Raw genomic sequence first — 13,959 nt, 5'->3', positions numbered from 1 at the left:
TATTTTGAACACAACCTTGCTAAATTTCCTAACTGCCCAGTCTGAGCTTGAATTTGTCATCCTTCTAGCTCAACCTCCCATATCACAATACTTACATACTTTTAACATAACCTATAACCCATAATGTAACTCACCCATTTAAAATACACAGTTCAAGTGGTTTTTAATATATTCACAAATATGTGCAACTGTCACCACACTCACTTTTACAACCTTTATGAAACTTGTACACGTTAGCTACCATTTCCCTATATTTCTATAGGCAAACACAGATCTTAGACTCTGCAAAACTTCCTGTCCTAGACATTTGTTATGAATGGGATCATATAATACTGTATATATGGTCTTTTGTGATTGACATCATTACTTAACATGTTTCCAAGGTTTGACAAGAGTGTAGCATGTATCAGAACTTCATTCTTTTTATGACTAATATTCCACAGTAAGCATTCATTAGTTGAGAGACATTTGTTTCTGCCTTTTGGCTATTTTGATAAATGCTGCTATACTACTCACATACCAGTTTTTATGTTGGCATAGGTTTTCATTTAAGTATATATCTAGGAGTGGAATTATTGGGTCATATGACAGTTTAGTCCTTTGAAAAACTGCTAGATTGGGGCTGGGGATTTAGCTCAGTGGTATACATGCCAGCCTGGAAAGTGCGAGGTCATGAGTTCAATTCCCCCCCCCCCCCCGCAAAAAAAAAAAAAGAAAGAAAAACTGCTAGATTGTTTCCCTCAGTGGCTGCATTATTTTATTTTCTTCCATGGTATTAAGGGTTCTAATTTCTCCATTTCTTTCCAAATACTTAAAACTGTCTGACTTTTTGATTGTAGCTGTCCTACTGAGTGTGAAGTGGTCTTTCAACTGTGGTTTGATCTGTCTTTCTATAATGGCTAATGATTTGAACATCTCTTCATGTGCTTATTGGCTGTTTATATGTCTTGCTTAAATGTCTATTCAGATCCTTCACCTGCTTTTTAATTGGCTTAGTTGTCTTTTTATGGAATTATAATAGTTCTGTATATATTCGGCATACAGAGCCCTTTTCTAACATATGATTTGCAGATAATTACTATTTTTGGCACTTGAATTTACAAAATGTTTTTATATCCATTATCTAAAGATCATAACAATAACATGGAATGATTGTATTTTTTATTAATAAAGCTATAATGAAGGTGTTCAACTACAATTTCAGATAAACCTCAAACTGATAGCAAACTTGTTTGTACTCGGGGAAGAAACTCCAGTGCATATGACCCATCTCAGATGTCAGCAGAGAGGCAGCTTGAACTGAGGCTGAGAGATTTCCTTTTGGATATTGAAGACAGAATCTATCAAGGAACACTGGGAGCAATCAAGGTTTGTACCTACTTGTATTTTTAGTTTAGAAAATTCGTGTGGCCCAGAATCTATATTGTTATTTGTATGTACAAGATGTGTGTAATGAATGAATATCAGGGAAGAATATATTTTTTATGAAAACTGTCTATTTCCCTGAATCAAAAAGCTTATATATAGACTTACATCTTTCTTAAACATACTATTTGACTATCTGCTTTCTTAAGTGGAATTTAATGAATATAATTTATCTTAGTATTTTTAGAGATCTGTTTTACAATATTTTAATCAGATTTGAAATACGATCTTTTCTTCTTCCTTGACTTGCTCCTGCCTTTTTTGCTGAGTCCAGTTTGTTTGTTGGTGTCTTCATTACCTTTTCAAAGTCTTTTAGCAATTCTTACCTGATAACAAGTTCTATTCCTGCTTTGTCATCTTCTGTCATTTTTTTTGCTGCTACCAAGACACCAATCTTAAAATCATTTATGATTATTTTAGGCAATGAGGTATTAAAGCTTTTATCTATTAATGCTGTAAATTCTGATGTGGCTGTTTAGTAATCTTATTTTTAGACCCTGTTTTTATTGTATGTGTTCCAGAATATCCATAAATTAATTTTGTATGTACATTAAACTTCATACCTCTTAGGAGTAACATATTGCATTTTTCAGGGTTAGTAAGTTTGGGTTTTATTACAGGTTACAGACCGTCATATGTGGAGATCAGCCCTAGAAAGTGGGCGGTATGAGCTGTTAAGTGAGGAAAACAAGGAAAATGGAATAATTAAAACTGTGAATGAAGATATAGAAGAGATGGAAATTGATGAACAAGCAAGGGTCATTGTAAAAGACAGGTACAAAATGGATTTTTCTAAAGTAATTATTAACTTCTTTGCCTCTTTACAGAGGATTTTTAGTAAATGTGGTAGGGAGATTCTGTTTTTTTAAAACTTAACATTTCTAAACATTGATTATTTTCTAAACCTTGGGATCTTTGTTACTATACTTTGTACTAATGCTGCCAAAAGATACCTCACTAGAGTCCTTTTTCCAAATTTCTTGTGGGTAATATGCACCCTTAAGGAGTTATCCAAAAGGGAATGGTAGAAAGAGATGAGCCAAGCTAGCATCTGTGGAGCAAGGCCAGCGCTCTGTTAGCAGGTAAACTTCCTGTGTAGGTGTAGTTCACAGGAGGGCTACTTGTGGTGAACAGATTGTGGATGACAGTAAAGGAAGTACTAGAGAAAGCCTCCTGACTGTAAGGATGAGCCCTGCAGGTGGGGAAGACATAACACTGGAAGGACAGGCCATTTACAGAGGCTGTCAGTGCATGAGTTTGTACTTTTAAATGATCATTTTAGATGTAAAGCCTTCCTGCAGAAGGAGCAAGATTGGAGGTTAATGAATGAGAGTTAAGGTCTGTGGTCATTATCTAAAACCTTTCTTCTACCTAAGTGAATCTCCCTTCTCTACTAGCATGTAACAGCTCCTTGAGATTAAGGAAAGTCTTTTACACAAGTGTAAATAAGCACTGAAAAAAATGAATAGGTTCCAAGTTTCACAGAATTGTTTTTAAGTGCCATGAACCCTTCATTGTTTTAATGTAGACTTCTGGGGATAAAAACAGAAACTCCAGGTGCTGTCTCTACTAGTGCAAGTACACCACAATCAGTGAGCAGTGTGGTTCATTACCTGGCAACTGCACTCTTTCAGATAGAACAGGGCATCGAGCGGCGTTTTCTCAAAGCCCCACTTGGTAAGTATCTGTAATTGACTTTTAATAGAACTTTATTAGCTTATATGAAATTGTGACTAATATGAAAACCTTACGTTGTTTTCATTTTAAAGGACGAATTCTTTCAGTGATATATTTTTAAATAATGCCTAAATACTGTTTTTCTAATTCACTCATTTTAATGAATGTTCTTTAACTATTTTAGTCTCATTTTTTGTGAAGCATTTCATCAAAAGAAAGATGACCAAGCCAAGCATATGGTGGTATACTCCTAGTGCTCTGGAAGGCTCAGGCTGAGGGATACAGCAAACTCACATACAGCTTGGGCAATTTAGTGACAGAAGACCCTGTGTTAAAAATAAAAAATGTGAGGGATGATAGATCAGTGCGAAGGACATAGGTTCAATCTACAGTACTGAAAAGTGACTTGGAAGAAGATGACTAACCTCCGTGGCCAGACCTTAAATACTAAAAATTATGCATAAATATTTTTTTCCTAGTTACTTAAATCTCTACCATTTGGCATATGGTTTAAAAATATAGTTTAGATCGAGTGTGGTGGCACATGCCTATAATCCCAGCACTTGAGAGGCTGAGGCAGGAGGATTGTTGCAAATTTGAGACCAGCCTGGGCTACAAAGGGAATTCAAGGCCATTCTGAACTGTACAGCAAGACTCTGTCTCAAAAAAGGCAAAAATAAATAAGAAATATATATATAATTTAGGCCAGGCATAGTAGTACAGTGTACATGCCTATAATCCCGGCCCTCGTAGGATGAAGCAGGAGGATTGCCTGAGTTCAAAACCTGCCTGGTCTACATAAAGAGTTCAAGGCCAGTCTGAACTACATGACAGTATCTTGTCAAAAAATCAAAAAATAAATAATAAAAATATAGTTTAGTAATAGAGCATAGTATAAGAAGTAGTAAATCAGAATACCAAGTGATAGGGAGCAACACAGATAAGGAAACACTCCATAACTTATTAGTTTTGTTTTGTTTTTGTTTTTGAGACAGGGTCTCACTATGCAATCCAGGATAGCCTTGAACTCATTATGTAGCCCAGTCTGGCTTCAAACTCAAGGCAGTCCTCCTGCCTGAGCTTCCCAAGTGCTGGGATTACAGGCATGCAGCACCATGCCCAGCCATAATTTATAATTAGAATAAGAATAATATGATACTTTTTTTACCAATTTAGGGACCAATCTAGGAACTTAACTTTATGTCTGTTGGAAAATACGAATCTCAAGCTTCAAAATACTTTCTTTTTTTTTTCACTGTAGGAGTCCAGACTGAAAAACACTTTTGATGTTGTGACAGTTTCTGTGTCATGTCTGGGTTTGTTTGGAGTTGGGAAAATGTTTGTGTTTTGAGAATTTTTTGTCTTTATGTATCTCAGGTTGGTTTTGAACTCACCGTGTAGCCCAGGCTGACCTCAAACTCATAGTCCTTCTCCTATATGTTTTTGGTTTGGTTTGGTTTGAGATGTTGAATTTATAATTCATCATGTTAAGATAGTTTGTATCTCAGTAATGGGGTGGTGATGTCGTTCAGTGACAAAGTGTATGAGCCTAGCATGTAAGAGGCCCTAGGTTCAGTCCCTACCAGTACTGCCCCTTAAAAAAAAAAAAAAAAAATTACTTATTTGACCAAAACCCATAGTGTTTTGCTACCTTTTAAAATGTCCACAATGACTTCCTAAGTTATAAATATTTTTCCTAACTTGTCCTTTATTCCACACTGACCTCTATAACCTTATTTCTTGCAGTTAGCATGGCTGATTTATCCAAGACTTTCTTCATGATCTTTCAACTAGCAGCTTCCTTTGAGGTCCCACTGAGGCCAGAACTTTTGTGAAGTATTATGCAGAAATCAAGAAAACACAAAATAAAAGAATAGCAACAGATCAAATACATTTAAATTAATTATGCTCTCCAGACTAGATTAGAAATAAAATATTCAGCTGCCATCTACAAAAGGCACACCAAGGGGCTAGAGTATATAGCTCAGTGGTACAGCATTTGCTAGCCTGTATGCAGTTCTGGGTTTAATCCCTAGTAGTACCAAAAAAAAAAAGTACAGAACAGACCTACAACAAAAGGCTATAGAAATGCTTGGCAAACGCGAATCCCAAGTTCAATCTCTGGTACCAAAAAAAGGTACCAAAAAAAAAAAAAAAAGAGGCTATAGAAAGATAAAAGTGGAAAAATACTGAGTTACATTTTAAGTATCTTCGCACTTAATCCCCACTTCATACTAGGCATGATGGGTGTATGGCTATAATCCCAGCCCCTAGCACCCTGAGGCAGGAGGATCACCTTGAGTTAAAAGCTATCCTGGAGTACATAGTGAGTTTAAGACCAGCCTGAATTACAGAGTATGAGACCCTATCTCAAAAAACAAACAAAAATCTCCATTTCACTATCTTCTTTAACCTTGAAGATCCATTTGACCCATCCATTGAGTTTTTCCTTCTCCCACTAAATTATTAACTACTTTTAGAAATTCCCGTTGTTTTGGTTTTGTTTTTCTGGGAGTCCCCTGCTTTTTTTATTTGGAGACAAGGTCTTGCTGTGTAGTACAGTCTGACCTCAAACCTTGTAACCGGCAATCCTCCTGCCTCGGGCCCTAATATGCTGGGATTACAGGTATATGCTATCATGTCTGACTTTTTGTTTTTTTAACCTGTGCCAGAGATCAAACCCAGGGCCTCATGTAGGCAAGCACTCTACCACTGAGCTTCACCACTAGCCCCTGATGTTTTTAAACTCTTCTTAAAACATTAAGCATAGTTATTTCCTTTTCTATGTCTATTTCTAATATCTGAAGTCTTTATGAGCCTGATTCTGCTAGCTCTCACAGTGCCTTGTTGTACCCTTATGGTTTGGGGGCTGGTATCAAGTGCAGCGCCCCACACGTGCCAGGCAAGCCCTTTTGTGGGTTAAGTCACATTCAGCAGAATTTGCTCTGTGGAAAGTTTTCAGAGCAAATTTACAAAGACCTGTATTGGTTTCTGACATTTCAGATGAGCACTCTACCTGCACCTTGGACCATTTTAAAATCTTAGCCCATGTTTCTTTCAGTTTTAAACCTGTTCAAGCCTTTTGCTTATAGTTTCAGATTCTCAGGCCAGGTTTAAATTCTCCTTTCTACTCAATACCAAGCCCAGATGAGTACATCTTCTTTCCTTGTGTGTGCAGCGCCTTTTCCACCCCAGCTCCTGAAGTGATTACTTTTTAGCATCCTCACCTTTTAGAAAGTGATTCATTACCTTGGATGGATGGCCCATGTCCCATCGAAGTCACCTCATAGTCCAATGAGAGCTCAAAGCCCACTAAGCATTTGGCAGGTGTATTTTGCTTTATAGTTATAACTCATTGAGGATATTTTCATCTTCCCAGCTATACTAAAAAATTTCAAGATAAGGACCATAGAAAAAATTTGTTTCATAGCTCCTAAAGTGCTGCACATAGGGAAAACAGTATAGTACAGGAATAACAATAGTAGTAATTGTATTTACTAGCCTGGCTGAATGGCAGCTTTTATAATCACAGGACTTTAGGAGGCTGAGGCAGAAGAATTGAAAATTCAAATCTACCGTGGGCAACTTAGCAAGTACCATCACCTAAAAATAAATAAAAGCATTTATTGTATGATAGGCACTTTACATGTTTCATGTGTGTTATGTCATTTAAGTATCCAACCATGCTCAGAGGTAGAGATAGGGTCCATGTATTACTATTGAGGAACCTTATACACAGGAATGAGTAACTTCCAAAGCTCATATAAGAGAGCCAGTGCTCAACTCAGATCAAAGTAAACATACTTCAGAGCCTGCATTCTCTTAATAATTAGGCTGCTACCCAACAGGCTTTTTTTGAGAAGAGTAAAATGGAATAGGGTATTGCTGAACCAGTCTATATACAGAGTCTACATACCTTGCAGAATTTTGACATAATGTGATTAGCTTTTCATAATTATGGATAATGTTTTAGGAGCTGGTGGTACATGTCTGTAATTCCAGCATCCAGGAAAGACTGAGGCAGAAAGACGGAGGTAGAGATCAGCCTGTGCTACATAGCGAGATCCCATCTCAAACACCCTCCCCAAAAAAAACTGTTGAAGGAAAATTAAGGTGGAATCAGTATTAAGTAGATGAAAATTACATGCCAGTGTAAAATGATGGCCTGATTATAGATTGATAGTATACAGCATATAGTCAGATCACTTAATTTTTCTAAAGCAATGGTGATACTAATGACAGAAGGCTTTGACTAGATAAATATTGGTGCTAAAACTTCCTTATTGGAAGTATTAACATTGTTTTATTTACCTCAGTTTTGAAATACTTTCTTTAGAGGCTGAAAGGAGTTTGTATGTTTGCATAATTGATAAATTTATTGAGTTACCAAGATAGAATTCACACATAGTAAAATTTACTTTTATAGTGTACAATATAGTGGTTTCTAGTATATTCACTGTTTTGCAGCAAAGGCCAATGTCTAATATTGGAACATTTTCATCAACCCAAAAGAAACCTTATACGTATATATTTTGTATTTACATTACAGGGCAGTTTTTTAACTGAAAAAGAATTAACATACTTGAATAGTAACTTACTTGTGATGATATTTAGCCAGTTTTTTAAATTAGATCAAGACTTACCACAAAGACTAGAATGAGAACACATTACAAAAATTATTTTCTCTTTTAACAATTGAAATTCCCAAGCATTTGATTTATGAATTTAAGTAATGCCTTATGTCATAAACAAGATGTGCCTCAGGACATACTTTCTTTAAGATGAGATTTTTTTTGTTTCTAATATCAAGCATGGTCTTTTTGTATTAGATGAGAAAAAATATAAAGTCTTAAGCTGCTTAAATTTCTAAGGAAATGGTTTTAGGAGATGCCTAAGTTTTAATCACTTTCTCCTTCCATTGAAGATGCCAGTGATAGTGGACGTTCTTACAAAACAGTCCTAGACCGTTGGAGAGAGTCTCTCCTTTCCTCTGCTAGCCTGTCCCAAGTCTTCCTTCATTTATCCACCTTGGATCGCAGTGTGATTTGGTCTAAATCTATACTGAATGCTCGTTGCAAGATATGTCGTAAGAAGGGGGATGCTGAAAATATGGTGCTGTGCGATGGCTGCGACAGAGGTCATCATACCTACTGTGTTCGACCAAAGCTCAAGGTATTTTTTTCTCCTCCTTCTCAGATGAGACTTCAGACATTGAGATCTTGAGCAATAGATGATTAATGAGCACTTGTGTGATTTGTTCAGACTGTGCCTGAAGGAGATTGGTTTTGTCCCGAATGTCGACCAAAGCAACGTTCTAGAAGACTCTCTTCTAGACAGAGGCCATCCTTGGAAAGTGATGAAGAAATGGGAGAGAGTCTGGAGGGAGAGGAGGATGAAATTGATGATGATGATGAAGAGTATCAAAGTGAGGAGGAAGAATATGAGGTAGAACAAGATGAAGATGACTCTCAAGAAGAGGAAGAACTCAGGTAGGTCCTCATGTGCAAGTAAATGAGAGTCTGCCAGTCTTAATTAGATGACCTTTTGACTAGTCATACATAATAGTATATATTCTTATATTTTTAAAACTATATGTAATGAAATTGCCCTTGCTTTTTATATATTGTGAACATCCTAAAACATTCCCGAGGGTTATTGCTTATCTTGGTAGCCCACAGAAAGAGCTATGAAGACCAGGAAGTACACTGTATTTTTTATGTCCCTTCCCCATGATCACCCAGAAACAACTTAGGTACTAACATATAACCAAGTATTCTGCAACTCAGCAAGCTCTATGTGTTAGCTTTCTGTTGCTTTGACAAAATACCAGGCATAAATCAAGGACATCTTCATGAAGGACAGATTTATTTTGGCTCATGGTTTCAGAGGTTTCAGTCCATGACCTGCTGGCTTCATTGTTTCTAGGCCTGAGGTGAGGCAGAGCGGAACTACTTACCTTTGCCTCATGATGGCTGGGAAGCACAATGAGAGAGCCAAAGACCATGTGCTGTCAGGATTCTTACTTCTGCTTTTGTCCCTCTGGTTGATACCTACCAGATTAGTGCCACCCACATGCAGATCGGGTCTCCCCTATTATTCTGCCATCCTTGTTGACAGTCACTGTGGAAACATGCTCACAGATACTTCCAGAAGCATGCCTTACTAAGTTCACAGGTGTTTCTCAGGCTAGTCAAGTTGACAGTCAAGAATAATCATCATACTTTGTTATCCAGCCTGTTAAATGAGCATGGAGCCTGGCTATTCCTGCCCTGGTAGCTCTAAGGCTGTCCCTCGATTTGACCCTTTGTTTCAGGGCTGAAATGAAGGGGCATTTATTTCTAAGGGTTTTAACAGGCCTACTGATAGCCAGACCTGGAGAAGTGGTTTTTTAGTTTGGTTTTGATTTGCTTTGGTTTGGGAAACAAGGTTTTTGCTATGTAGTTGAAGCTGACCTTGAACTCAGTCCTTCTGTCTCAGCCTTCCTGAGTGCTGGGATTACAGGTATGCACCACCATGCCCAGCTGTGGGAAAGTGGAAAGTGCTCTAATATCAGCGATAATGAGAAGTAATAGACTCCTGTAGCAAAAGGAGACAAAACAATTGTACTTTACAATTAGTCCATCACTCTTTAAGGTTTTTCAAGACTGTTGGCTAGGTCTGTTGATTCTCCTGAGGGTCTTATTACAGCTTGTTATAACTTAGGACTTCATTTTCATGATGATATCCTAGAGTCAAAAATATATTCATCATTGTTGTGTACAATAATTGTGTTTTCTAATGATATTTGTAGCCCACCAAAACGAGGAAGACCACAAGTTAGATTGCCAATTAAGACAAGAGGGAGACTTAGCTCTTCCTTCTCAAGTCGTGGCCAAAGACAAGATCCAAGAAGATACCCTTCAAGGAGTCAGCAAAGTACACCCAAAACAACTGTTTCTTCTAGAACTACTGGTAGAAACCTAAGAAAGATAAGATCTGCTCCCCCTGCAGAAACTAAATCTTCAAGAATTGTTGGTCGTTCTACTCGCTACAGTCATGGCACAGAGCAAGCAGGTGTATTTGCAGAACTCCTTAGTCCTCACAGAAAACGCAGAGGCAGAAGAAGTGCCAATAATACACCAGAAAACAGTCCCAGCTTCCCTAACATCAGAGTTATCCCCACCAAGTCAAGTGAAGAGTCAAGATCTTTAAATGTTGCTTCAAGACTTTGTCTCCATGATAGTGAATCCAAGAGAAGAGGCAGGAAAAGACAATCTATGGGTATAAAATTTTAAACTCTTTCTTTGAAAAATGCAGTGATCTGAAAATACTGAATGCTGACATACCTTGGGTCATTTTTAAGGGCTACATTAAGATATGTAAAGTTACTAGGGAGCAGCCTGACCTCCAGCATACTATTGATTGAAAGGGCAGCTCTTTGGGAAATAAAGGTAAACTGTGTGGATAGTCTTTCCACAGGATAAGGTGCAGGAGGGTAATGGAATACACTTGCAAATAGTGCTCAGTTTCTAATGGAAGTATTTTGCCAATACTTGAAGTTTCACTGTAACACATTTCAGTGCCTCCCACCTTTTCTTTCCTCAAACACGTGTCCTTATCACCTAGACAAGCTCTGTTAGGTTATTTGATGGGCACCATCAAAGTACTGGCTTCTTGAGCAAGGTTGAAGACATATTTTTAACAGTGCTCACCAACTACTATCTTTTTAATTGTGACTTTTATTTACAGTAATATTTATACAGTCTCTTTATTCACTCAGTTTTTGGTTTTTGTTGCTCGGAATTGCACCCAAATCCTCAAAAATTCCAAGTACATGCTCTACCACCAAACTACCAGCCCATTCCTCTTTAGTTATTCTTTGTTCCTTTAGTTCTACCCCATTTTTAAGTAACAATAAAACTTTAATACTGCCAGTCATGGTGGCACACGATTATCATCCCAGCCCTCGGGAGGCTGAGGCAGGAGGACTGCAACAAGTTTGAGGCCAACCTGGGCTACATAATGAGCTCAAGGCCAGCCTGAACTACCTAACAAAACATTGTCTCAAAAAAACAAACAACAAAAACCTTTGATATTTAAAAACATGATGTTAAATGTTAAATAACAAAATGCTATCATTTTTAAAAAATTGTGGCTAGGTTGTACTGTATTATTCACACACATGATAAGGAATTGTAGTATTCGAACACACATGACAAGACAAGGGGCACATAATCTTTTTGTGCAGTTAGCAGATGGTGAAGTGTTATTTGGTTTTGATTTTGGTTTTAGCTTTGACAGTTCTAAGAATTAAACCCAGGGACTTTACACTGTACTGCATCCCCTTCTTTTATTTTTTCTTTTTGAGACAGTTCCCCAGGCTGGGTTCAGACTTGAAATTACTTGCTTCAGCTTCTAGACTGCTATGATTACAGGTGTGTGTTAATCATACACAGCTAGATTATGAAGTTTTTTTAGGGAAAACACTAAGTAATTTTGTACCAAGAAAATTGAATTTAGCTTTTCCTACATTCTTGTCAATTCTGAACTCCTTGCTTTTTAGTAACATAGTACACTTGAATATTCTTTTTTAAAAATACTGCAGAAGAAAAACATTTTCATTACTGATTTGTTCTAGAACTACTAAAATTAGTCTAGCAACAGATAAGAGGATCACCACTAGTTTAAGGCAGCCTGGGAACATAGTGAGTTCAAGGCCTGGACTATGTAGCAAGACCCTGTCTCAAAAAAAATTTTTTTTTTTGTTTTTTTTACTTCATCACCAGTTGCTTTTCTGCCATGCAAGGTAATTTATATAAAGGTCTGGTTTCCAGATCTAAAGTGATTACTTTAAGAATACACTATAAGAAATGTTATAGAATTGCTTTGTTTCATTTTACTAGAGATGAAAATATTTAATGAAAATATAAAATGGAGTAAAAATCCACAAACATTGTTCTAGATTTTTTTTGTGCCACACTCTTTATGATCTATTCCCATGAATGTTTAATTCATTTGAAAATTTTTAAGATCAAAAAGGAGATGTAAGAGCTGGGATGTAACTCAGTGGCACAGCACCTGCCTGGCAAACACATGCCCTAAGTTTGATTCCTGGTGCAAAAGAAACAAAGAAAATATGAGTATTTGGTCTAGATTTTCAAATTACTCAGAAAATAAGTTACTGCCTCAGTGTAAAGCATGTCTTTTGTGTCTGAATTTAGCTTGTTTTTATATACCCACTGTAGCTTGTATGATCAGTGTTTTGATTCTGCCTAAAATGTGTCTATTAACTCAGAGTCATCTCCGATGCCACTGAATCGAAGGAGCTCTGGCCGACAGGGAGGAGTTCATGAACTGTCTGCTTTTGAGCAGCTTGTTGTGGAATTAGTACGGCATGATGACAGCTGGCCTTTTTTGAAACTAGTCTCTAAAATCCAGGTAATAATATAACTGGACTTTACCAAATGTGTTCATATATATTTATCCTCCTTGCAACTGTGAAGCAGTCAAAAACATCTATGTTTTTGAAAGGCATACATCCTGGGAAGGTTAGTCTCTTACATCAAAAAAGAATGTAATTAGCATAGTCTCCCCAGCCCCTTCTAACGCTATGATCAATTCTTTATAATGATGTGAAGTAATCTGTGCTTTTATTTTATGTAATGAGTTTGTATAGAGCTGATTCAACTAAATATCAACAATAATTTTTCAAATTATTATTGGTTTTCAAACTTCAGCATGGATCAGAACCATTGGGAGAGGGCTTATTAAACAGATACCTAGCCAGGCATGATGGTGCACACCTGTAATCCCAGCACTTTGGGAGGCTGAGGCAAGAAGATCACAAATTTAAGCTCAACTTGAGTTAATTCAGCAACTTAGTGAAACCATGTCTCAAATGAAAAAAAAAAATTGTTTTAAGGCTAAAGATGTAACTCAGTGGAGAGGCCCTGGCGGGGTTGGGGGGAGGGAATTTTTGGGTCCCACATCGGATTTTTGATTAGGTTGCTACCTGGGCATTTCACTGCATTTGTAACACATTCCCAGATGACCATGAGGTCCACACCTTTGGAGACACTGATAGAAAAGAGAGGTGCTCTTAAATAGCAGTGGCAGTCTGGGTTAACTCAAGGGTATGAAATGGTGCTGTAGTTATTTTTATGTATGTGTGGCCCAGTGTGATACGTTGTGTAGGTGAGAGAACAGTGTTATAGGTCAGTAACATAAGTTACTGCATTATAGACATGGAGAAGAAAAGAATGCTGATTTGAGTAAGTGTTTCAGAGGAAACATTTGAGAGCAGGAATAACACAAATTAGTTTGTGGGAAGGCATGTTTTGTTTTGTTTTGTCTTTTCAGACAGGATCTCATATGTAGACCAGTCTTGAACTTGCAATGACCCACGTGCCTCAGCTTCCCAAATTCTGGGACTACAGGCTTACACCACCATGCCCAGCCAGAAATTTTTAATAGAAGAAACATTATGACTGCTCATTTGAATAAAGATAGAGTATTAAGTTTGAGTCCCAGTACCAAAAAGAGAGAGAGAATGTTAAAAGTAAAATATGGGGGGCTGGGGACCTAGCTCAGTGGCATAAGCGCCTGCCTTGCAATCAGGTAGTCATGAGTTCGATCCCCACCCTAGTACCAATAAAAAGGAAAAAAGACAAAAAAAGAAAAAATGGAATAAAGATGTTTTAGAAAACAGGGACTGAGTTAAAACACCTACCAATGAAAATATGGGGAATGGTGGGCAGTTTAATTGGAGTAGAGGCTTAGACATGACTGTATTATAAAGAGCTTCACTTGAGGTCAGTGTGGTGGTATAGTACATGCCTATAATCCCAGCACTTGGAGGCTGAGGCAGGAGAATCAGCA

General features: G+C 37.4%; 1 protein-coding gene across 4 annotated transcripts in view; it reads left to right on the top strand.

Moving 5' to 3' along the window:
- Positions 1–13,959, top strand: part of Baz1a (bromodomain adjacent to zinc finger domain 1A) — a 95,527-nt gene that overhangs the window by 79,460 nt on the left and 2,108 nt on the right. For all 4 annotated transcript variants that reach the window (XM_063224330.1, XM_063224282.1, XM_063224408.1 and 1 more), the window contains 7 exons: positions 1,205–1,368; positions 2,046–2,200; positions 2,954–3,102; positions 8,027–8,274; positions 8,365–8,591; positions 9,893–10,362; positions 12,377–12,519. In XM_063224330.1, coding sequence (XP_063080400.1) covers positions 1,205–1,368; positions 2,046–2,200; positions 2,954–3,102; positions 8,027–8,274; positions 8,365–8,591; positions 9,893–10,362; positions 12,377–12,519 — 1,556 coding nt within the window. The remainder of the gene's footprint in view (positions 1–1,204; positions 1,369–2,045; positions 2,201–2,953; positions 3,103–8,026; positions 8,275–8,364; positions 8,592–9,892; positions 10,363–12,376; positions 12,520–13,959) is intronic.

Source organism: Cavia porcellus, unplaced genomic scaffold, assembly GCF_034190915.1.
Source record: "Cavia porcellus strain 051 isolate PalLab524CR breed Dunkin Hartley unplaced genomic scaffold, mCavPor4.1 scaffold_1, whole genome shotgun sequence".
NCBI classification, from domain to species: Eukaryota; Metazoa; Chordata; class Mammalia; order Rodentia; family Caviidae; genus Cavia; species Cavia porcellus.
Note: the sequence above shows the minus strand (reverse complement) of the source record. Positions and strands in the feature narration are given on the sequence as shown.